Source organism: Ovis canadensis, chromosome 7 (assembly GCF_042477335.2).
Source record: "Ovis canadensis isolate MfBH-ARS-UI-01 breed Bighorn chromosome 7, ARS-UI_OviCan_v2, whole genome shotgun sequence".
In the NCBI taxonomy this organism is placed as follows: domain Eukaryota; kingdom Metazoa; phylum Chordata; class Mammalia; order Artiodactyla; family Bovidae; genus Ovis; species Ovis canadensis.
This window is the reverse complement of record NC_091251.1, coordinates 86,754,263-86,779,462: the sequence shown is the minus strand read 5'-3', so window position 1 is coordinate 86,779,462 and position 25,200 is coordinate 86,754,263. Positions and strand designations below refer to the sequence as shown.

General features: G+C 46.3%; 1 protein-coding gene across 8 annotated transcripts in view; it reads right to left on the bottom strand.

The window, feature by feature from the left end:
• Nucleotides 1-2,308: 2,308 nt before the first annotated feature.
• Nucleotides 2,309-25,200, bottom strand: part of SYNE2 (spectrin repeat containing nuclear envelope protein 2) — a 325,432-nt gene continuing 302,540 nt past the window's right edge. For 4 of the 8 annotated variants that reach the window (XM_070292474.1, XM_070292471.1, XM_069596766.1 and 1 more), the window contains 16 exons: nt 19,600-19,787; nt 18,921-19,071; nt 18,360-18,542; nt 16,813-16,950; nt 15,803-15,997; nt 13,930-14,212; nt 13,366-13,434; nt 12,321-12,460; nt 9,369-9,483; nt 8,444-8,646; nt 7,217-7,417; nt 6,184-6,312; nt 5,001-5,192; nt 4,243-4,326; nt 3,692-3,741; nt 2,309-3,364 (listed from right to left, as the gene is read on the bottom strand). In XM_070292474.1, the coding sequence (XP_070148575.1) occupies nt 3,142-3,364; nt 3,692-3,741; nt 4,243-4,326; nt 5,001-5,192; nt 6,184-6,312; nt 7,217-7,417; nt 8,444-8,646; nt 9,369-9,483; nt 12,321-12,460; nt 13,366-13,434; nt 13,930-14,212; nt 15,803-15,997; nt 16,813-16,950; nt 18,360-18,542; nt 18,921-19,071; nt 19,600-19,787 (2,544 nt within the window). In that variant the 3' untranslated portion in view covers nt 2,309-3,141. The remainder of the gene's footprint in view (nt 3,365-3,691; nt 3,742-4,242; nt 4,327-5,000; nt 5,193-6,183; nt 6,313-7,216; nt 7,418-8,443; nt 8,647-9,368; nt 9,484-12,320; nt 12,461-13,365; nt 13,435-13,929; nt 14,213-15,802; nt 15,998-16,812; nt 16,951-18,359; nt 18,543-18,920; nt 19,072-19,599; nt 19,788-25,200) is intronic. The other 4 variants (XM_070292472.1, XM_070292473.1, XM_070292475.1 and 1 more) reach the window with 3 other exon arrangements.

Here is a 25,200-nt window from a genome sequence, read left to right as displayed (position 1 = left end):
GACCACCAGCGTTGAAGTCTGGGCTTCATCTACTGACAAGCTGCCCTGATCCCCTGAGGTTTGTGCTTTGCAGAGAAGAGCAGTATTGGGATTGCTTCAAGTCCATGTATCTCCTGAGTGTTAAGAGATGCAGGTTAGGACCAGGTAACCAAGCAACTGGATCAGTAACTTTTGTTTTTAATATTCTTTTCCATTATGGTTTATCATGGAGTATTGAATATAGTTCTCTGTGCTATACAGTAGGACCTTATTTACCCATTCTCTATATAAAAGCTTATGTCTGCTAACCCCAACCTTTCACTCCATCTTCCCCCGACCCCACCTTTGGCAACTACCAGTCTGTTATCTGTCTGTGATTCTGTTTCATAGGTAGGTTCATTCATGTCGCATTTTACATTCCACATTTAAGCGATACCATATTGTCTTTCTCTTTCTGACTTGACTTAGCATGATAATCTCTAAGTGGTACTCATGTTGCTGCAGCTGGTGGTATTTTGTTCTCTCTTACAGCTGAGTGATATCACATATGCACCACACCTCCTTTTTCCATGCATCTGTTGATGGACATTTAGGTTTTTTGATGTTTTGGCTACTGTGAATAGTGCTCCTGGGAACACAAGGGTGCATTTACCTTTATGAATTATAGTTTGTCTGGATATATGCCCAGGAGTGGGATGGCCGACACCTCTATTTTTAGCCTCCCTAAGGAGCCTTCATACTATTTTCCACAGTGGTTACACCAATTTACATCCTCACCAACAGTGTAGGAGGTTCCTTTTTTCCCACACCCTCTCCAGCATTTGTTATTTGATTTTTTTACTGAGGCATAACTGATTTACACTGTTGTTAGTTTTAGGTGTTTAGCAAAGTGAATCTGTTATACATATATCCACTCGCTTTTAGATTCTTTTCCCATATAGGTCATTACAGAGTTCCCTGCACTATACAGTAGGTCCTTATCAGTTATCTGTTTTATAGATAACAGTGTGTATGTGTCAATACCAATCTTCCAATTCATCCCTCTCCCACCCTTACCCCTCCATAACCATAAGCTTATTTTCTAATCTGTAACTATTTTGTTTTTGTGGATAAGTTCATTTGTAATTTTTTATAGATTCCACATATAAGCCATATCATATTTGTCTTTCTCTTACACTCAGTGTGAGAATCTCTGTCCATCCATGTTGCTACAAAAGGCATTATTTTGTTCTTTTTTTATGGCTAATATTCCACTGTGTACACATACCCCGCATCTTCTTCACCCACTCCTCTGTTGATGGACATTTAGGTTGCTTCCATGTGCTGGCTATTGTGAATGGTGCTGCAATGAACGCAGGGTGCACTGTAGACCTTTTGATCATGGCTGTCAGTGTGAGGTGGTACCTCATTGTAGTTTTGATTTGCTTTCCTCTAGTAATGTTGAGCATCTTTTCCCATGCCTATTGGCCATCTGTATTTCTTCTTTGAAAAAATGTCTATTGAGGTCTTCTGTCCATTTTTGGATTGGGTTTTTTTGGTTGTTGAGTTGTACGAGCTGTTTGTATATTTTGGAAATGAAGCCCTTTTTGGTTGTATCGTTTGCTAATACTTTCTCCCATTCTGTAGGTTGTCCTCTTGTCAAATGGTTTCCTTTGCTATGCCAAAGCTGGTTAAGTTTGATTAGATTCTATTTTTATTTCCATTGCCTTGGGAGACCTAAGAAAACACTGGTGCCCTTTATGTCAGAGAATGTTTTACCTATGATCTTTTCTTTTATGGTATCATGTCTTAAGTCTTTAAGCCATTTTATTTTTGTGCATGGTGTGAGGGTGTGTTCTAACTTCACTGATTTACATGCAGATGTCTAACTTTCCCAACACCACTTGCTGAAGAGACTGTCTTTTTCCCACTTATATTGTTGCCTCCTTGGTGGAAGATCAATTGGTCGTAGGTGTGTGGGTTTATTTCTGGGCTCTCTGTTCCATTTGGATCAGTAACTTATCATTACACACTCCGTTTGGGTGGGAAATAGACAGTGGTGCTGGAATTGTAGGAAAGGCAGATGGCTTTGTCTGTTAACATTCATTAAACACTATGTGTTAGTTGGCTCTGGAGGGAGCTGGGGATAAAAAATCTGAGTGAAATGATCCTTTCACATCCAGCTTGTGCTGCCCTCATCACCCCTACAAAACAGTAGAATATAAATCTTAGCTCAAAAATAGTAAAACCCATAAATCCCCTCAAATATTTTTAAAATAATTTTTGCTCTATGGAGGATTACGCATGACATTTAATGGCTTTGTAAATATAATCCACTATGACAAAGGTATGGCTTTTTTGTTTTGTTTTAATGAGAAACATCTGAGTTGTACATACCACAAACAGCTTCAAGTTTCTGCACCAGTCCCCCATGGTCAAACAATTAAAACCTGAAGCATCACTTTTAAGTGTGAAAAAGTCTTATAAAATTAACTTACAAAAATGTCCCTATCAAGTCCGTGGTTTGGCATTTACTGTACATTAGTCAAAAAAGCTCAAGCTAAAATTTGTTTTAAAAAAATCAAAGTTTACATTATTCATACAGATTCTGCATTGTTAAAAAATATGCACAAATAACCACATCCATGCAATATAATTTCTTTAAAAATTTAAAGCAGTATAAAGAGCAGACCTAAGTACTGAACAGATCATTTTGGTTTTATAACCTGTAGCTCAAGATTGCTGCTGATGGAAGTAAAATTAATTCTAAACAAACATCTTAAATATGATTGTTTCAATCAATCAGCCAAGAGTGTGTGAGTTTCTGAACCATTTCCAAGGTGGAATCTGCTTGTTTCTGTAATATATATACTATGTGATGAATACTACTGTTCACTGACCGTATTCACTACGTTTTAATAATGTGGTTTGACAAATCAGAATTCACAAAGTGCTTGGCTCTTCAGGAAACTGCTGTTTCCAAAGATCCCGATTCCAATCAATTGAGCTTTGCCAAGCTGCCCGGAATGACTGCTGCCCAGGGTCCCGAGAGAGCTCTCCCAAGTTAAGCCCAGAGGGAGGCATCCACAGCTGGTGGCCCTCGGACCAATGCTCAGTGTCACTCACAGGTTGGACACCAAGTCAACAGGCTGGCGGCGTGGCACTGCGGGCCAGGGCTAGCCTCTATGTCGGAGGTGGCCCGTTGGTATACCGCAGCATGGGGTAGAAGGACCTGGCAAAGTTGTTAGCCTGAGTGCAGCTGTAGTCTTCTTCGGAGGAAGGCAGCAGGCAGGCCAGGAACAGCAGCAGCAGCAGGAGCAGCTGGAGGGGCAGCGCTGCCCTGATCACCCGAGAAAGGAAGGAGCGCTGGGGCTTGGAGCTCTCGGGGGCAGCGGGATCGGGCACCCTGGCAACAGAGGAGGTGAGAGCTGACTGGGAGTTTCCGGAGACCTCCCATCACCTTAGCCCCTGCCTATGTAAAGACCTGGCTAAGACTCCATGTTCCCAAGGCAGGGGGCCTGGGTTTGACCCCTGGTCAGGGGACTAGAGCCAGCATGCTGCAATTAAAAGATTCCAAGTTCCGAAACTAGGAGCCGGCACGGAAGAGAAACCTAGCCCTACCCCTTCTAAATGTAGAAAGCAGTTCTTACAAAGACCTTGAGAGAGGCACTGGCAAGCCTGCTGGGGGAGAGTTTAGGGCAGGAACCCACTGCTGTTGCTGTGATGCTGTTACCTGCTGGTGGGCTTGTTCTTCTCTTTTGTAGTTTTCTCTGCTTCCAACTGCTGGATAAAAATAATCCAATTAGTAAATGGAAGATAATTTAGTTCTGTGAATGATAAAACATTCTTTCTTCTTAAGTTATACATGTTTCTTAGGTTGTCCTCCTGCCAAGCTTTTGAGACTAGAGTAATATGTTCGAGATTACACTCTGAGGCAAGAAAATATTGGGTTAAACTAGCAAGAGTAGCACTTTTCCCGCCTGTTGAGCTGTTGCTGATGGAGAGATCAAGAAGCCCCTTCAGCAGTGCCCGGAGGGCTGCCAACTTCCACAATCCCAGGGAAGAGTACTGAGCACAGAGAACAGCTTTTCAGTCAGGTCTTTCAAAGTTTTTTTTTTTTCCCCACTCAAATCTTTGGAGTAAGCCACTCCACTGATCAGCAGATTGAAGCAGAAATCTGCACTATCGTGACATACTGGAAGGGGGCTTGGAGGTCCAAGTCCCTGTCATCTCAATAACTTTCAATAGTAACTAGTGTGGTTCCCCTGAGAAAGGGGCTCTCACCTTGGCTTGGGGAGCTGGTGCAGACGCTGCTAGAGGCTCTCCGTGGTCTACCTCATCCACGCTGGGCAGAGGTGAGTCTGGGTTCTGAAATCCACACAAGAGTTCAGGGGAACAGAAGGCTCTGAAAAGTCTCAAGAGCACAGAACCTGCTTCCTGCGGTTTCTTCACTGTACCGCTTACCCCTCCCCGACTCTCATCTTTCTAGAAAGAGAGGCTCTTCTAGTGTACTCACTCCCCGCTTCTAAAATGGCCTTTCTTAAGACTAGAGGGACTGTAAACAAGGTGAGGCCAGTCATACGCATTAAAAACCCACAGCCCCCAAGAGCAGGAAAGACAGCTGGACACGTGGTGTAATAGCGTGGCCACGTGATCTGGGCTGCACAGGAGGAGAGGTGTACTCTGGGATGGAGGGGAGGGGCTGCTCTACATCCGGTGAGTCACCTGTTCTGGCTGAATCACAGTTTAGAGAAGAAGGTAGACAAATCAGAGTGGTCAGAAGACAGCGACCAGGAACTGGCACGTGAGACAAGCGAGGGCATGAAGGCAGAAATGATGCAGGGACTTGGCTTGTTTTCCACATGCCCCCCAGCCACACTGATGGGTGCTGCTGTTACCTCATTATAGATGACAAAATGACTTTAAAGAGCTTTCATAACTTGTTGGCAGGGCTCCTCCCTCCCCTAGCAGGGCCATAACGTAGCTTTTTCGTTTGCATCTAACAGGACAATTTCATATTTAAGAGCAACAAGGGGACTCACCTGGCTTCGCTGCAAGGACACTAAGTCTTGGGACACTTGCTCAAGTAACTGTTTGAGTTTCTTCTCGATAACATGGACCTTCTCTTCAGCCTCAATGTAGTCTTCTCCATGCCCCTTGATAAGCAGGGTGCTGGAAATCTCTTGTAAGGAGTTTACTTGAGGCTGACGTTCCACTAGCTCCTTTTCCAGTTGCTAGGAATAAAAAAGTGTGTAAAACAGTTGCTCATCAAAAGGGAAGCGAGTGTGGACGGAATCAGCTTTCTCAGTGCCGGGGAAGTTCCAGGACGGATGGTGGCTGGTGCTCATCCAGAACACCCCCGTCTCCTATTTGCTGGTCCCCAAGCCTGGCATCATCTAGACAGGAATGGAATGTGAGCAACTTGCTATTTTTTCAAATTCCTTGTCATTCTGGAGACGTGATGCTGGGGAAATTAGAGGAAATGGGAAGACTAGGCCCTCATCCAGTAATGGCAGGAAGTCGAGAGGAAATCTAAAGTGGATAAATTGAGAGAGCGCAGCTTATGGTTAGAAAGAGAGGGAGCAAGTGAATCTGTTTGTATTGTCTTGCTCGATGTCTAAAATGGTAGCCACTGGACAATATGTGTCTACTTAAAGTAATTAAAAGTCCACTGCTCTGGAGAGTGGGGCTTTACAAAGATTTTAATACAAAAAATATTTTTTAAACAGTGATCAGCATTTTGATTAAATTTAAAATATTAAACCACATATAAATACATGGATAAAAATGTCACCTTGAGTGCAAGTGAGAATATATGGGTCTCATCTTCACTTGTTGGTGAAATATACACAAACACAACTACCCCCCAGGAAAAAGACTGTGTGTGGACACAGAAAATTCAGAGAGCTCACCAGGGCTGCAGGGCAACCAAACACCGTATTTCTTCCCAAATGAGCTCTATTCACAAGAGAGAAAGACTTTAAACGGACTTAAGGTTCCCAGGATATTGCTAAATGCCTACAGCCCCAGTTCTAAAGCGGTTTAGACTTCCTGCTCCGGACCACGGCGCTTCACCCTTGCGTTCATCCCACTTCAGCGGAGGGATGCCAACCCGGAACATGAGGGCAGGTGGACATTGTTTGCAGAAATGCCAGGTGAGGCCACTAGGTACTGAGGTCCTGCACAGGCCAGTGGTAGCGCAGGGTCCCTGAGGAGGAAACTTACCATGAGTTCTTCCTGACGTGCCAGGAGAACCTGGGGGTCTGCCTCCGGGTCAGTGACATGAGCCTTCTGCCGCCGGCTCTCAGCACTCGCTAACCACAGCAGCAGGCTTTGACTCAGCTGGTGAAAGTCCTTAAAAACAACAGACATCAGAGCACTGCCCTTTCTCAGTCTGTGAAGGCAGGTGTGCTGGGAAGCAACTTGCTATTGATAATCCATCAACATCACTTGCTCTTCTGGGTTATATTCAGAGATTAAAAGGGCCAGATTTAAACTAGATGCCAGGGCCCCCCCAAAGGAGGCAAAGCAGGACAGGAAAGCACTTGGCACATCCCAGGAGGCATGCTAAATTCTGCCAAGTGCAAAGTGTTAGCTGGAAGGTGGGTGTCAGCATGCCCAACACAAATTACTCAATGAATGTGCTGATTCAGTGATCGAGGGAGACCCCTCAACTGAACAGACTATGGCCCAGGGACAGGGCTGGACGTGGGCTCGGTGGTGGGCTCCTGTTCTGTGATGGGGCAGAGCTAACCCGGGCTGGCCATTTACTATGTGTCAGGTGCTGGGACAAGGTTACACATGTGGAGTTGTAGAAAATACCCAGGTCTAGAAGGTTCAGTGCTTTCCCCACAGTCACACAGCTACTAAAGCTACAGAGCTGGGTTAAGCTGCTCCCTGTTCCAGGGCCAGATCTCTTAAATCACTCTGCCATCCAGCCTTCTTGGCAAAAGGACAGACATGGTGCAGTGCTGGTGTGACATTTCCAACCTACTGGAACGCTTGCTGGAACCCATATACTATGGGTGGGCCTGGGCGGCAGAGTGGGAAACGGAGGGTGAGCATCAGGTATCTGAGAAGACAGCCGGTGGGCCTCTTGGGAGACAAATGGTAAAGCACATGCTTCTTAAGCACAAGCCATATTTGGCTGTGCCAGAGCCGCCTGACGATGATAAAAATACCTCTTCTCCCACCCACGTGGGCCTGGCTGTGCCCCGGACGAGGCCTTGGGCACTGGCTGGGTGCTGAGTCGGCGTACCTGGCACTGCATGAGCGACTGCCGCAAACCCTCTCTCCAGCTCTCCACCGCGCCCAGGGCCGTGTTCCAGCGCAGGGTCAGCTGGCTGACTCTATCTTGGAGTTCTTTGGACTCGGCGCTCTCGCTCTGCAGAAATTCTTTGCTGTTCACGTTGACAGAGACCACTAAGGCCTTGTAGGTGTCAAAGGCTTTCAGTATCTCCTGCCACAGAGGGAAAAGGCCGGGTCAGGCACTCTGAAAACAGTGATGTAGGGTTCATTTTGAACCTCTGTGGGGAACAGATCTTCCAGACAGTCCTCCGAGCTTTGGCCCTGGATACCAGAGGCGCGTGGCCTGTGACTGGCTGACAGGCATCAGGTGAGGGAGCTGCCATACAAGGTCACAACTTGGCTGGCCAGCTGGCCAGGCCCAGGGCGGCGGCCTGTCTCCTGGTGGACCAGCTATACTGGAGGCGTGAATGGACCCCCTGACCTCTATTTGGCTTAATAACATTTCTGGATCAGATTAGAAGTCTTCCAGGTAAAACACATGAAGCGATCCAGCATTTGCCTCTTAGGTATCACAAAAGTGTTATTTCTTAGAATGAATGGTAACCCCTGATATATCAAGGCACAAAGTAAAACAATAGTACAAATGTGAAGACTGCCTGGATACCCCAAAACTCCTATCCTGGGTCCTCTTAGGAGACCAGGCTCATGTGCAGAGCACCCCCAAAGTGGAGGGCTCAAACCACCCCTCTCCTAGGGCTAGTTCTGGTGGGGCCAGGGCTGACTGTGTGGGTGCCAGCTCTGCTGTAACTCCTGATCTGAGTTACAAATCAGGCTACAGAATTTGTCAGTGGGTAAGCTGTCCTCCTCCCCACCCTCACCACCACCCCCAGTGCTGCCTGCACATAGTTTGGACAGGTATTTCTAAGCTGCCTGCCCATGGCCACTGGTGCCTCCATAAGAGTCTAGGGGTCCCTCTGTAGTCAGATCAGAGCTGCACCTCCCCAGCACTGCTCTGGGCTTTGGGATCCTTTGGAGATGCTCCTCTGAATTAAAATACAAATCTTCATCCGTCTCCTTGCTGGTTACAGAAGTGAAACAGGAGAGACGATTGAGCACACGCTGCGTGCATGCCACCCCTGCATGTGGCATGCAGCTAGCAGATGTGACGTGCTCGTACACACAGCTAGTGTTTGCACGTGCATTCTGAAGTCCTCTTCTCTGCCACACTCTCACTCACCTTCAGCTTCTTCACTTGGAGTTCCATTTCCTGCATATCAGAGGGAGGTTCTGCCAGCTTTAATGTCTCCAGCTCTGCTCCAGTTTTTTCCAGCCAAGGGGTGATGTTGCTGATATCAGAGTTCAGCTTCTGCAGGCTTTGTTTTTTTCTGAGCTTATTGTGAAGTTCTTGTGCTTGGATCAGTTCCCATCTGTCAAAGGCACCTGGAATAAAAAAGCCGCCAATAAAAAGAAGCAATAATATAAACAGATTTCTCTGCTTCCAACTAATTCAGGGTCATGGTGATAAAACCTGGAGGTGATGCTCCTTGCGGGAGGCCCGGGGTTTGGGGGCTAGCACTTCCCCTGAGTGTGGAACAGCACATTTCCTCCGCTCTGGTTCAAGGCCTGTGACAGTGTACTCTCACAGGGCCTGGGACAAGGTGCGGAGTGGCTAAGAGGCCCAACATGTTGCCAAGATGCTCTGTGGCCCCATGTTGAACACTCCAGTTCATGATGTATTTAAGATGCTCTGTCCTCCTGTCCATGAGTGATCAGGTCAATGCTATGAACTTGACTTAGTTGAGTCATTACTTTTACGAGAAAAGGAGACATCTGACACACACTTTGATCATCATCTTCATGTCTGATCTTTACACACAAAGTCATGCAGGTGCAAACAGGCCCTTCATCATATGAGGCTCATTTTGTCAATATTTAAAGAATAGTTGTGAAAGTAAAGTGAATAAGTAAAGGAACTTGTTCATAAATAAAGTCAGCTGGATCCAAAATAACATTGGCTGCTCTAGGTCAAGTTCAGAAGTTTGGTGAATGAGGTAATTGGTCAGTTCCTAGTTAACGTTCTGTTGAGCAGAGACTTAGAGTAAATGTCCAACCAACCCAAGACATAGTCTCTGCTTCTGAACAACTGCCTGATCTAACTGTACCTGGCTGCTGCCCAGTGAGGGCGGCCAGGTCTTCGTCTTCCTGCTGTGCACCGCCAGTCAGAATCCCTGGATCTTCCTTGCCACCTTCAGTCCCTGGAGACAACAGCAGTTTTACCTAGAATGAGACAATTTTTACATTACCATCTGTAAATTTTAAAGGCTGTCTGAAGACTGTCTTGGTTCATACTAACAGGTAAGAAATGAAGATACAGGAGCCCTTTCCTTCAAAGGGTAACTTGTTGTAATACAGAGGCACCTAAGTGTATGGGTAGCATTTGTAAGGAGCAGAACTGATGGCAAAAGTCAAGTCTCATCAAAGGCCCAGGGAGGGGGAAGCAGGTGAGAGGTCAGTGTTGGGAACAGAATGGCCTGATTTAATGTGAGGCTTCCTAACGCTTCCCTACTGAACTGTGCAAAAAGACCAAACAATTGTTGAGCCTACCAGACTGTACTGTGTTAGCACTTTTACATTTGCACAGGTTTTTTTTTTTCACAAAATTTTCGTTATCCCTCCCAGTCACTCTGTAGAACTGGTTGGCATTATCATCACCAGGAATCGGAAACAGAGCACAAATTTGCCAACTAGGGCCCTTCGTGACAAACCTTTACCTTTCAGTGCACACACCGACTCTTCTGTTATCACAGAGCTGATTGCGCTGCTACCTCAGGCCTTCCCCAAAATAAACGTATCTTTTTTAGAAAAGTCATGTTTTTTTGGATTGTGTCCATATGGTCTATTTGCGTGGAATGAAAGGAAAAAAAAAAGCCAAAAACCCCTCAGATTTGTGGTTGCAGACATATCCAAAAAGGGTTGAGCTTTTTAAAGTGAGCAGGAAAGAACACAAGCATAGTCACCTGCAGAGGCCACACCACATGCCCCGGGTATAAAGCAAAAAGTGAGGTGCGGGGGTCTCTCCCTGGGGCCATCGGGTCTTACTGCGCACCACAAAGGGACAGAGTTAAAATGCTAACTGCTTGCTGAAGGGTTTCTGAGTTGGGAAAACCCATTATCAAATGACTAGGCTCTGACCATGTTTAGGCAGAATCTTCTCTGCTGTCTAGCAACATTCACTCCTACATGCAGAGGGGACTTTGAGATGAATCTAGTGATGCTCACCTCACTTTTGGATTCTCTAAGAGATGACACTAAAAATGTATGAGACGTTTTAATTTCTACTTGCTGGTACTGAGGGTGATCTGGGGCCAACATTAAATCCTAGGCTTGGCTGGCCCCCAACAGCTGTGTAACCAGAGCGTGGCAAGGACTTACGTTGCCTGAGGAACTTGTAACCAAGACGAAACAGTCACTGGTAGAACAACAAGAACAACAAACCGTATACCGTAGTGATAATAATGCTGGTGACCACTTCTGAGGGCCTTATTTATATTTTCATACACATTAATCCTAGCAACAATTATGTAAGGTAGATTTTTGGTTTTAAATGAATTTTTATTGGAGTATAGTTCCTTACAATGTTTGGTCAATTTCTGCTACACAGAAAAGTGAATCAGCTGTATGTATACATATATCCCCTCTTTGTTGGATTTCCTTCCTATTTAGATCACCACAGAGCACTGAGGAGAGTTTCTTGTGCTATACTGTAGGTTCTCATTATTTATCTATTTTATACACGGTGGCTTCCCTGGTGGCTCAGATGGTAAAGAATCTGCCTGCAGTGCAGGAGACCGGGTTGGATCTCTGGGTTGGGAAGATCCCCTGGAGGTGGAAATGGCTACCCACCCCAGTATTCTTGCCTGGAGAATCCCATGGGCAGAAGAACCTGGTGGGCTACAGTCCATGAGGTTGCAAAGAGCTGGACACGACGGAGCGATTAACACACACATGGTAGTGTGTATATGTCAAGCTCAATCTCCCAATTCATCCCATTCCCTCTTTTCCCCTTGGTGTCCATATCTTGTTCTCTTATGCCTGTGTTTTTATTTTTTCTTTGAAAATAAGATCTATACCATTTTTCCAGATTCCACATATATGCGATATTGTATGATATTTGATTTCCTTTTGTGACTTTATGTAAGGCAGGTTTATCTTCAGGTAAGGAAGGCTCACAGAGGTAAGTTTAAGTGTTTACAGCCCTAGGGCAATTTCCTCATAGGGCTGGGAATCAAACCCAGGTCTACTATTTGTTGTTCAGTCCCTCAGTTGTCCCCATGGACTGCAGCACGCCAGGCTTCCCTGTCCTTCACTATCTCCCAGAGTTTGCTCAAACTTATGTCCACTGAGTCAATGATGCCATCCAACCAGCTCATCCTTTGTCTATAGGAAGTCACAATTTTTTGACTAGAATGTATGTGCTGTGCTTAGTCACTCAGTTGTGTTCAACTCTTTGCGACCCCACAGACTAGCCCGCCAGGTTCCTCTGTCAAGGCAAGAATACTAGAGTGGATTGCCATGCCCTCCTCCAGGGGATCTTCCCAACCCTGGGACTGAACCAGGTCTCCTGCATTGCAGGCGGATTCTTTATCAACTGAGTCACCAGGGAAGCCCAAGAATACTGGAGTGGGTAGCCTATCCCTTCTCCAGGGGATCTTCCCAGCCCAGGAATTGAACAGGGTCTCCTGTGTTGCAAGTGGATTCTTTACCAGCTGACCTACCATAGTCAAGGTGAATATATCAAAGGTTTGGGAGCTCAGGAACAGCTCAGAAAGGCCACCACTTTGCTTCTCTGCTGTTTACACAGATGACTGACTCAACAGTAATAAGTATGGTCATCCTATGTCAGCACTCAAAGATGGTGTTTGGCCAGACACCCATCTCTAAGTCTAGTCAGTTGTGCCAGAGTCCTCGTGAAGTATGTCACCATGGCAAAACCAACCCCAAATATGCCTGGCAGGTGAGCACATGCAGTATATACCAAAATCTCTCTCTCTTTAAAAAAGTTTTAACTGTAACTCATGGACATGGGTTATACTCTCAGTGGGGTCAAGACTTACATAGGCTGGTTTATAAGGGGTGCTGGAATCAGAGGGGATGGGCTGAACACTCCTGTCACCTCCCATTTGTTTGTAGCGACGCTTGGGACAGGAAGGGCTGTCAGGAACATGCCACGAGGGGCCTTCAGAAATGGATTTGCCTGAAACAAAAGAATGGCAAGTGACAGTCCATTCTCTCCAACCAAAGGATTCATATTTAGTTACACAAAGAAAGGTCATGGGTAATGTGGCATCAGGTTATAGTATAATATGAGTTCTGCAGCTTTCCTTGCAAAGCATGCATGTTTGCAAAATGTCAGTATGTCCCAGAAGGGGATGAAATGAGACTCATGCAACTGAGCAACACTGGGCCTTCACTAGGTGGGTTCACGATGGAGCACAACAAACGTGATCTGCTGTGAGATGAATGGCCTTTTGGAGCCGGGGGCCCTAGCGGCAGGGGCGCTGGCAGCAAGGCTGGGTCTGGGGGCCGAGAGAACTGAAGATCTCTCAGGAGTGAGAGGAAGAGTGAACATCAGGGTAGATTCAAGGACCCCAGGGGTGCTCGTGGCTCTAGCCAACTGCTGCAGGTGGGGATGGGGCAGGGAAGGAAGAGCAGAGCTGAAAGTCAGGGAGACGAAGGTTTCTTCTCCTGTGGCAAAGGCAGCAGTACCCTCACCCCCCACTCCCCACCCTCTTCCCAGGAAATCACCATAAGCAAGGTAGTAGTTCCAAACCAAGCCACCCTGAAGAAAGCTTGGCCCGTGCCAAAGGACTTGAGTTAGGTGGAGAGAAAAATTTAAAAAGGCACCGTGAAGAACTCCCTTCCGCATGGGCCTGAGGGGGAGGAGAAGGATGGTGTGGAGACTGCACTGGTCTGGAGGGTTTTGCATGGAGCACGAAGCTACGTGTGAGTATGGCCGTGCGAATACACCATGACGAAGGACCAAGGCGCATGGTGTCCACAGAAGGCAGAGGTCAGACATGACATGGGAGCGAGGTTTAGGATGCCGTGCGTGCCACAGGACGCTGCCATGTTGAGACACATGCATGGGCAGGGGCCTACCAGAAGACGCTTTCAAAGTTTTTGTGGTCATGTTAAGATATGCCTCAGGATTTTCAAGGATTTCTATATCTGAAAAAGAACAATGTCATTTTCCTCACTGCAGGCGCTGTAGACGAATGTCCAAGTATTAAAACAGTAGAAACATTGTCACCTGGGAGGAGAAAAGTAACTATCCTTCATCTGTTTTATTTAAAAGATTTTAAAAAACAGGATTTTTTTTTTTTTTTTCCAGCCAACTCCTAACCATCCAAAGTAGTGGTGGGGGAGAGGAACTGCATAGAAAGGACAGAGACAATCCCTGATAACTCTGCAAAACTCAACTGAGAAGTCCACTGATGAGCCTCCAATATCCAGAGCCATCATCAAACAGCCTTCACATCCCAATGTGGATTTTATTTTTCCTCATTCCATCAATAATAGGAACGAGCCAGCTCTCAGGGTCAGAGGCGGGCAGGACAGACACAGGAAGCCACAGGATGTCTGGTCAACCACAGGCTGCACTCTGACTACCAAGAGCTGGGCGCGTGGCTCGGGCACTAAGAACTTGGCCGCCTGGGTCCATACCTGACAGTGCACTGTAGTATGGGCCCTCCTCGTCTTCCTCGTGAGAGGAGGAGCCCCCCACATCGCCTGTGTGGTCCCACTCCAGTGGGATGGAGTCCACGCTGACAGGGGTCTCACAGCCAGAGCGCTCGGGCCCCAGCGCTGGGGGCACCAGTTGACAAAGGGACTGTGGGGATGAGGGCTCCTCACTTGCTGCCCTCTTACGCCAAGAGTCGTCTCGGATCTCTCTGGGGTCTTCCACGTCTGTCTCGTTCTCAGAGGCCTCCTTTTCATCTTCCAAGCCCTAGAACAGGGGTGTCCAGTTTTGAGAATTAACCAAATCACAGCCTGTTGCCATAATGAGGAGTGTTAGCAGCTAAGTCTGCCCAACTAGCAGCTCCTGAGAATGGCCACCACCAGTGTTTCTGAGGAGACTTTGAAAAGAATCAGGTCCCCAGGCCCTGTCTATGGTTATTCCAATTTAGAGTATCAAGTGTGGGACCCAGAATCCATAGTTTCCAAAACTCTACCTTCTTTCCTTGGAAAACTGGAAACTTGATCATCTAAGTTAAATATCTTTATATAGAAGATAAGGAAATGGAGGACAAAGTTTCACTGATGGTTAATGGTAGGTTCATCTAAGAATCAGAAAATTAAGAACAATTTTAAAGGCCATTAGCATGTTCTAAAAGGAAATTCACAACATCATGGACCAGGCTCTTTCTTCTTATCCCCCAATCTTACTGTTCCAAATACAGAATTTTATTCCCCTATGTTACAATTACTTTAAGAAAAATGGCTCTATATGGTTATGCTATAAAATGAAGGAATTGAGGGTAATTTTTAAAGAAGTTGGAGACACAAAGATAGAAAAGGTGGCTAATCGTGTTGGTCAGTGGTCACCAGCGAAACTTCTGGCAGAGGCAGTGAACTGTACATAATGGCCTTGACTCCACTTGAACATCCCAGAGGCGCCTCTCTCCAGGGAAACATCACAACTTTTTTGGAAAGCTGGTGCTTTTGGTGCTCAAAGGTGAGAATAAAGCACCAGAAAGGCACAAATATTAAGATAGAGGAAAAAGCCGATATATCACCAAGTTACTGCCAGAAGCAAAACCAGGACAGCTATCGTCATATCCTGGGGGTACGGACACAGGCCAGAGAAGCTCTGTGCTGAGGAACCCGTGGGAGACAGGTAAGAGGAGCAAGAACTTGCAGGAGGGCCATCCTTTCCACTGGGAAATAGCAGCTCCTCAGTAAGTATGGTTCTATATTAATAAGAGTGGAAAGAACATTTTTCAACTCAGCTTCTTAAAGCAGACTCGCAGACACAGAGTACTGAGGTTACTAGTGAGGAGAGGGTAGTGCAGACGGCAACATCGGGGTAGGGGGAGTACGAGGCACAAACCATTAGGTAAAAACAAGCTTCAAGGATACATTGTACAACACGGGAATACAGCCAATGTTTTATAATAACTATAAATGGAGTATAACTTTGAAACACTGTGGATCACTATACCAAACACCTGTGACATATAATATTGTACAGCAACTATACTTTAATAAAACAAAAACACAGGTTTTTTTTTAAAAAAACAAAAAACAAAAAACAAATTACTGTTAGCCATAACATGGTAAGTTTCCCAGTCTTTAAAAGTGGAGTCAAGGAACTTCCACGGTGGTCCAGTGGCTAAGACTCCACGCTCTTGCTCCACGCTCAAGCCCGGGGCTTGATCCCTGGGGTTAGGGAACTAGATCCCACATGCTGCAACTAAACAGCCTGTGTGCCCATCTCAGATCCAGTGTGGCCAAATAAATAAGTATTAAAAAAGTGGAGTCAAATATCAGCTTTGGGTGGCCCAGAAGCCCCCTGTGGGAGGAGCGGTCCCCTTACCGGCGCATGGGAGGTGAGCCTCCGGTGGAACCGGGAGACCCTGCCAAACACTTCCTGGCAGTAGCGGTGCAGCTCCTCCAGCTCGTCCTCAATCAGCACGGCATCCAGGGGCTCGCTCTTTTGAATGAGCTGCTCCCCAAAAACGATGAGCTGATCAATCTTGTTGGTATTTAACGTAATTTCCTGCTGGAAACCCTGTTTAGAGGATGAAGAAGGATTTCAAACTCTAGCTCCATCAATTTTGAACTAAGTGACTATAATGAGTTAAGAATTTTAAATGATCATACACGTTTTTTCTTCCCCCTTTTGGGCACTGACATTTCCAATTAAAATAATTCTAAAGGTCTGGCACAAATGGACATTTACTGCTTTTGGGTGTGAGAAGTATCTGTTCCTGGTCTTACTGTTTCTTTTTTATTAACTTATTTATATTTTTATTGGAGTATAGTCGCTTTACAATGTTGTATTAGTTTCCACTGCACAGCAAAGTGAACTGGTTATGTGTTTACACATATCCCCTCTTTTTTGGGTTTCCTTCCCGTTTAGGTCACCACAGGGCACTGAGTGGAGTTCCCTGTGCTAGACAGTAGGATCTCATTAGTTATCGATTTTATACATAGTATCAACAGTGTATGTATGTCAATCCCAATCTCCCAGTCCATCCCATGCTCTTGAGAGAGAGTTTCATCCTGCTTCAGCCCACAGGTGTACTCAGACTTGAGTGCTGGAGAAACAGCGTCTTATGAATGAAGTTCTCTTTGGAACCTCAAGAGTGTTCTCCCCTTGGACGATTATAAATGACAAAGAGGATGAAGGGTCTCGTTCCAATGACCCCTGGACTGTAAGGAATGGTATCCTTGCTCGTGATAACCTGGCAGGACACAGGTGGATGCGGTCTGGCTGCTCTGGCAGCTCTGGAATCTGCTCTCAGGGTGTCAGGTGGAGTTTGTTCTTGGCCAGCTCTCCGCAGGGTGCACTCTGTGGGGAGGAGCCAGGGAAGCAAGCCTTACATTCAGCTGGCGCATCTTGTCGTCAGCATCGCTCTCTGAGAAGTGCTCCACGTTGGTCAGCTGTAGGTCCATCTCTGTGAGCCACACCAGGATGCTCTCCCTGGTGCCCTCAAATTCCTCCCTTTGGTTGGTGAAATGCTACAAAAGGGGGAGAAGGTCACATTTGTGTTGATGGCAGAACAGGAGTTCAGGCAGACAGCAAGGTCACTTTCAGCGCAGGGGAAGGGGAGCCTGGGGTACCCCCAGAGGCCCACTCAGCATGCAAGGGGACCCCTGCGGGGTCAGGAGCCTGGGGTCTGGTCCTGGCTATGATACCAACAAGCCCCCTAACTTCTCTGAGTCTAGTGTCTGCTGGTAAATGAGATGTGGGAATGTCGACCATGATCTCTCAGGTTCTTTCGGCGTTGGAAATTCTACAATCCTCTAGTCTACGTCAGTGATTTTCCTAGTCTGTCCTTTGAGGAGCCACCTTAAAGTCCAGGCCAGGCATTTGCCTGTTTCTACCTGTTAGCTTTCTATGGGAACTTTTGCTTGCCAAGGATTTAGTAGCTTCAAGATGGAAAAGTACCCATCTCGGGGTTGAACCTGGACTAGCGCCCCATCTGCCTTCACTGATACAATTCCAAGTGTCTTTCCTCAAAGGAAGAAAACCCAGATTTATCACCTCCAATTCAGGAGGCCTCTTGGGTTACCACCTCAGAGACAGGCAGCTGATTCTCAGACACACACTGTGCCAAGTGAAGGTTTTGGCTGGTCACAGTCAAATTAGCAGGAGATAAAGAAATTAACACAAGGGAGTGTCTGAAAAGCTAGCCAATTTCTTCTCCCTGAGAAGGTTAAAAACAAAACAAAACACACACCCAGATTTGCCTTTTCTTAGAATGGCTTTAAGAGCACTCTGCCTTGAGAATAGAATCAAGGATTAAAATTACTTCCTGCAGCCACCACCCACACCGGTCCTATCAGTTTACACCTGGACTCACAAAGGGCTGACATATGATGTCTTAGGAGTCACAGAACTCTAAGGTGACTGTTTCTACCCCAGAGCCAAACCCAACATTTGAGGTTCATCAGTTGCTCTAAAATTGGGAGATCAGTCACTGTCCCCAACCCCCTCACAGTGCAAGAGCCAACAGGATACATGGGCAGATGGGCAAAGTGGGCCTCTTCTGAGATTAAGAGGTACCTTCACCAGACCCAGTGACAAGGCTGCCCCAGACCCTGGGCAGTGTGGGTGTCACCCTTGGGGGTGACAGAAGCTGAAAAAAGCAATGTATTTGGTAACACAAACCCCATAAACAGTTTCAAGCCTATTCTGAAGCAAATAACTTCTTAAAAAAAAAAAAATTGGGCGGGGAGGGCAGCTTTCATGGCAGCTTTGGGCTTAGACAAAGGGGAAGGCTCTGCGGGAAGAATGTTAAGACAGCTTAGGCCTCAAGAGACACCTTCTACCCGCTGCTTTTGTTACAAGCCTGACTGATTTCAAGTATCAGCTTCCCACAACCCCCCAGCATCTACAAATGACCCGGTGACGTAGAGGGGGTTACTCTGAGTCTCCGCAGGATGGCCGTGACCCGCTTCTGGAGGTTGTCCCAGCGCTGGTTGCCCTCATGCACCATCTGCTTCAGTTTGCTGGCCGTGTCGGTGCGGTTCTCGCGGGCCAGCCGCCGGTACTGCTTGTTGATGAGCTCCAGCTGCGTCAGCCTCTCATGGATCTGCCGCTGGAAGGCCTGCAGCATGGTGGGGGGGCGGGCGTCAGTGCCACAACTCCAGGGTGCCAGGACACCACTTCTAGGCCCCAGGCCACCTGCCTCAAGTGTCTGTCCCCAAATGAAAGGCACAATTCACTAGCTTCACTCATTTTTTTGATGCTACCAGAGAACAGCCTTTAGAGGTCATGGCTGGGTGGTTGGCATAAAATAGTAATGCCCTGCAAAGCCGCTGGAGCAGCCGATGCAGACTGGGGACTGGGCAGCCCTGCCTAGAGGTAGGAAAGCCTCCCACTCATGGGAAGACCCAGTAGCCATCCCCGAGCCCTGCGAGTCCCCGCTTCTCAGGACCACTGGCTGGAAGGGGCGGTGGGGGCAGGGGAGGGGTTGGGTCTTTACCTCAAACCTCTTCAGCTCCTCTTTGGCAACTGTGTACAACACCTCGGAGGAATTTGGACAGGCTGCTGTCCTCTCGGCGGCCTTGAGCCAGTCCTCAAAGCGGGAGTAATCGTCTAGAAACTTCTGCCATAGCCGCCACGTCTCCTCAATTCTAACAGAAGGAAAGAACTCAATACAAGCTGCCCATTCCAATCAGAGCTTTCGTACAGCTTCTTGTCCCTTGACCGGTCCCACTTCCAGCCCCGGCCCCATGCATCGGCACTAAATGTCTGGGGGTGGGGGGCGGGGGTGATCCTGCTACCCCTTCCAGGTAATAACCAGAGACATTGCTTCGTGGTCAGGACACCCTTCTTCTGGGAACACCGGGCCTCTCCAAACTCCAGCTTCACAGTGGTCACCCAACAGGAGACAGGCGTCTTCCACCACACAGAGCTGGGACACTCAGTACAGTGTAACCCGCGGTTACACCCACGACACAGCAGAGCCAGGGAGAGACATGACCCTGATCATGCTTTCCTTGGAAGATTTCTTTAGTAAGGACTGGCCACACTACTGAGCCTTCCCCGCCAGCACTCAGCACGTCCCTCACTGAAGCTAACGGTCACTGTTACATAGGTCAGACGGGAACACGGAGTCGGTGGACCACACTTAAGTCACCCGGGGGCAGCTCGGCCCTTACTTCATCCGCCGCTCCATGGACATGGCGCAGATGTTCCTCCAGCGCCTGTCCAGGCTCCTGGTGGTCTGCTGGATGGAGTCGCACTCGGTCTCGTTGGCACAGGCATCCGAGTCGTGCAGGAGGACGTCACAGATGTTAAACACAGACTCCACCCCTGCGCTGTGCTGCTCAATGTCTCGCTGCAGGTCCTGCAACAACAGGAGAGGAAGAGGCACTGTGAGGGCTGGCCATCAAAGGACACCCCTCCTTCCAGCTTAGGGGACACAGTCCTGCGTGCATTTCTACCTGGGACTCCGCAATATAGGCCAAGTCACCTTTGTGCAACCCCTGTGCTACAGCACCTGACAGGAGGCCTAACTGTGGGCAACTGGGGGATGAAGGCATTGAACTGACCAGGCGAAGGAGGCAAAGGAATGGGGGTCCCCTTCCTTGACAGCCCACCACCCCAGACTTTGGGGTGGCATTTGATCTACTCCACACCATCGAATCTCAAGGGCCTCCAGTTTAGATTTGGCTTTCGGAAGGTCTTCCTTGGAAAACTATCTTGAACAGGACCTAAGACTTGAGCAACACAAACTCTTAACCTTTTATGGGTCACACGATTCTTAAATCTACCAAGAGTTCTGAGCTATCTTCATACAGTCGACCCCCCAAATTGTGCACACAGTGGCACGGTGCCCACAGCCTCCCCACGAGCACATCCTAGGGCTCCATGGGCTCAAGGGAAGAATCTGGGGCAGAGATTTTGCCCTCCAACTCATGGGGGAAGGGGCGGGGTCTCTGGGGTCTTGTCCCATGATGGGGAGAGCACTGCTGATTCAGGAAAATGAAGGCTCTCACCAAGAGAAAGCTCATGGTCGCTGGAAAACTTGTTTAAGAATAAACATAGCATTTTCAGTTATCACCCAGGGAGTATAGCTTCTGCACACAAGGGCAGGGCTGGGTGAGGGCGAGGTGAGCAGCCTGTTTGTCTTGTTATTCTAGATGAGTTAGTCCTTTCCTGATATCCAAACTCTGTGATAACTGTCATGTGGCCATGCCACTCATCTGACTACCCAAACTACACTGCGAAACAGACAAAGTTAAATGAACTGCTGGATTCAACAAAAAGTTCCCTGGATTCAACAAAGTTCATTTTAAGAGGGATTATTTTATAAACAGTGTCTACCATTGTCTACAGAAAGGCAGCCTGAAGTTTATTCCAGGTCATCTCAATATTTAAAAATTTTGGAGATTATGACTGGATTACTAGATAGGACTAATGTTTTCCTACTCTTCTTCTGATAAATGCACATTTGTCTCATGCTGTGTCCAGGTGGAAACAAAAGAACAAAATGCCAACACTCAAATCAAGTTTTAAATCAAGCAGTTCTCAACACAGATCCTAACTTATGAACAATGGGTACTTCAAAGTTACATTCAGAAGAAAATGTGTTTTTTTTTTAGTTCGTCACCATATGTCCTATGAAAAGAGACATGCAGGTGATTTTCTTTAAGCTCTGTAGTCTAGGATAAATGTCTGAGATGCTGTAATGGGGGCAGTCATTTTGGGGTCAGTGGAAGACTAGCCTTATTAGGTTTAATAGAATTTCAGATTTAGGAATTCTCACCAGTTCACAGAATTGCCGCAGGCTTCCTTAAAATTTACAGCTATTGATAAGTCCCTTTTAACTGTTTTGCCAAATAAGGAATCTTAATGCTGGTGTTAAATAAATAATACTGACAATTACCTTTCAAAAATGGTACCTGCCCCCGACCTTGCTTGGTAGGATTTGACTGAAAAGCATTGAGAAAGTCTAGTCTATGGATGAACATAAATGCCATGTATTTTAATAGCCTCTCTGGAGTTACTCTAGCTTCCCTGGTGGCTCAGAGGTTAAAGCATCTGACTCCAATGCAGGAGACCCGGGTTCGATCCCTGGGTGGGGAAGATCCCCTGGAGAAGGAAATGGCAACCCACTCCAGTATTCTTGCCTGGAGAATCTCATGGACAGAGGAGCCTGGTAGGCTACAGTCCACGGGGTCGCAAAGAGTCGGACATGACTGAGCGACTTCACTTTCTACATTTTCTACTCAGCTTATACTGAATGAAACAGCTAAAGAAAACTGATTAATATAAAGGGTGGATGATGGCAAGAAACGGGCTCTCCATTGCTTTATAAAAGACCATGAACATCTTGGCAAAAAAGGAGCCCCAAGTTTTTCAAAATTTCCCAAACTTCTAAAACACCACAAAATGGCCAACTGTAGTGTGAACTAGTCATCTTGCAAAGTAGAAAATAAATAGTGGACTCTATTTTAAAACACAAACTGGTGAAGTCCTAGACAAGCGACATTTTGCAAACTGAGATAATCCCACCCCTAGCACCTGTGGTGAGGCCCCTGGTTTCAAAAGTGTTCAAATGCAGAGATGAATCTAACTTAAGAAACATCCTAAAACCACGCGAAAGACTGTTGCCAACAATTCTGGAAACACGGGCGCCTGTTTGCTTTGTGTTTCTGTTCCTGAGCAGGTGGCACAGAGCACTAGAGCTGAAAGAGGGCTAAGGGAGACGGGGAAGGCAGGAAGCTAGGGCCGAGAATGCAGCCGGGAAGAATGAGAACACACAAGGAACCAGGAAAAGATGAAATAAAGAGCAGAAAACGGGAAAACCAGGGTGAGAGGGCAAAAATCACGGGGTGTGTTACGGGACCCCAGGTAGTGGCTCCAGACTATCTCCTGGGAGGCGCTGGGGGTGTCAAGCAAGTCCAGCAGGGTGGTCTTGGGAAGTGGTTTGGGGGTTTTGCAGAAAGCTGACATGACCCACTGGGGAGGGGACTATTGGTAATTATAGGGTGCAGGATAATTAACTCCCAGGCCACCATCAGGCACCTCCACAGAGAACCAAGAAGCCAAAGAAAATTGGAGAGAAATGCTGAAGACTCGGTGAAAGTGGTTCATGGTTTAAAAACGTCACAGAGGTGGCCATTGCTTCCTTTGCATTTTGAAGATGATACATATTCTACAGGAATAACAATACAACCCTTACTACCTAAAGAGTTTCTCATAAAGAAGAGAAGCAAAAAGACTTCTGTAAGGTCTGACCCATTCTGCACCAGGCTCCCAAGGATATTACGGTGAGGGACCTCACGGCTCAATCACTTTGGGGACCTGAGGGCTTCTGCAGAAGGTGGGACTAGGTGATCTCAAGCTTGGGTCTTATTTCTGGAAGTAATCAAGCAATTTATTGTGTTTAAATTAGTAGCAGCGACACAGGTAAAGTTTTTTCCTAATGGTCCATACTTTTTTGTGGGGGACACATTTTTTGGTTTTGGGTGGAGCATTTAAGGTCTAGGTTAAGTTATACTTTTTTTAAATTTTAAATAAGAATATGAAAGGTTTCCTCAGGACATCTGTGGTAGGCAGAATATCAGCATTTTAAGAACCAGGTCCTTATCCCCAGAACTGTAGCTATGCTAGGTTACACGGCAAAGGAGAATTAAGCGTGCCAATCAACCTTAAAACAGGGAGATTATCCTGGATTCTCTGGGTGGGTCTAATGGAATCTCAAGGGTCCTTAAAAGTAGTAGAGACAATTGGAGGGAGAAAGGCAGAGAGAGGGGCAAAGTTGCTGGCTTTGAAGATGGAGGAGGGAGGCACGGACCAAGAAATGAGGGCAACGTCTAGGAACTCAAGGCAAACAAACGGGTCCTCCCCTAGAACTTCCCCTGGTGGCTCAGATAGCAAAGAACCTGCCTGCAATGCAGGAAACCTGGGTTCGATCCCCAGAGAGTTCCACAGACAGAGGAGCCTGGCTGCAGTCCATGGGGTCACAAAGAGTTGGACACCATTGAGTCAGTGAACAATACTAACAGTCGAACCTCCAGAAAGGAATGTAGCCCTGGCAAGACCTTGACCTCAGCCCTGTGCCAGATTTCTGACCTCCAGAACTATAAGATGATATATGTGCATGAACCTTCTAAATTGGTAGTAATTTGTGACAGTGTAATAGGAAATTAATATAATATCTGATTTCTTTAGAGCAATGTGGTCCTGAGCACTAACTCCATAATTTGTTTTATAACCAAAGGATAAGAATTCCATGATGGTGATTCTAAGTTCTATGAAGAGGAAAACTTCAAATCAGCCAGATTAAAATTATATACCATTTCAGAATACCGGAACAAACACGGCCAAGAGAATGGCAGCTGCTCCAAATTATACACTTTCGGGAATAAATTCCCTGCAATTTAATGATGTTTGTCACACGTCAGATTTACAAAATGTTAACACATTTATATAATCAGCACCTGCCAAATTTAGCCAGTCATTCTTCAAGGGGAAAATGTTGTCAGCTTTGGTTCTATTTAGCTGAAAAAGCTCACCAGTCAGGGCAAACGGTTATAAGTACGGCCTGTCTATGAAGAGACTATTCAAAGAAATCCAACCTAATGGGTCAATCTTGTAATTAAAGCTGATAATATTTAGTAGCTGTGACTATACTGAAAAGGCATGAAAATCTCTGCAGTGTCCATTAACATGGTGGTTTTATCAATATTCATTTCTCCACAAAAGAAAGATGGAATATAGGTGACCTAAATGGAAAAGATATACTTAAATTTCTGAGACTAAGTGGAAAAACCAGTATTTTTACTTTGGAGCCCTGCTAAATCATACTAGTTTAAAAATCAGAGAATAGGCATTATTCAAACAGTAAAATGTAATAGGATTAAATAAAGATCTAAGTTGAGAGTATTATCAAATACTTAGCTCTATTTCAGGGGAGCATGAAATGTTGACCTGCACTCAAGAGAATTTATCATCAAGGAGTGGCCTTCTGGCCTTGATGATAAGCTGATGAAAAAGGTTCAGCCCCCAAGCAGCTGTGATATGTGGGTGAATCGCCCCTGCGTGGTGAGTTACAAACAAACACCAAGGCTTTGGAGGAAACAGGAAGAAAACATACAAGTCTGTGAACTTGGTGGCGACCATATTACTTTATATGGTTAAAACCGAATGTGTTCACAGGGCTAAGAAAAACAAGAAGGAAAGCTACTAAAATAACATAAACTTATTTTAAAAATAGAGAGAAGCCTGGGCACTGCATATGAGAATGAGTTTCTGAACATGAACCCTTGGAGGGCAGGAGAGTGGATTTGACAAGTCAGTGAGACCAAAGAGTACCCAGCAGGTAAGGGGGCAGGACTCAATGGTGTTCAAACTATGGGATTTCCAGGGTTGGCTATGAGGGGACAGAACTGATGGCAGAAATGTATAGAACATCCACAGGACAGGCTGCCTCCGTATTCCCCACCCCTCGAGCCCCTCACTTTTTTGAAGCTCTATCAGACCCATCAAGTATTGTCCCCCATGAAGACCTTCTTTGGTTGCAAAATTATTATTTTTTCAATTCATTGCCAAAACTATGTTACCAAAAAACAAAGATCAAAGTTAAGGAAAATAAAAAATTTAAAAAACTCTTATTTATCACTACAATTAAGGTCTACATCTTAAACGTTATTCAAAATATTTCACAAGGAGACACATGTATGGTAGGGTGTAGGTGTAAGAGACAGACGCCTCACACCTCCAAGGACACAGACAGGTGGTCAGCTTTCTCT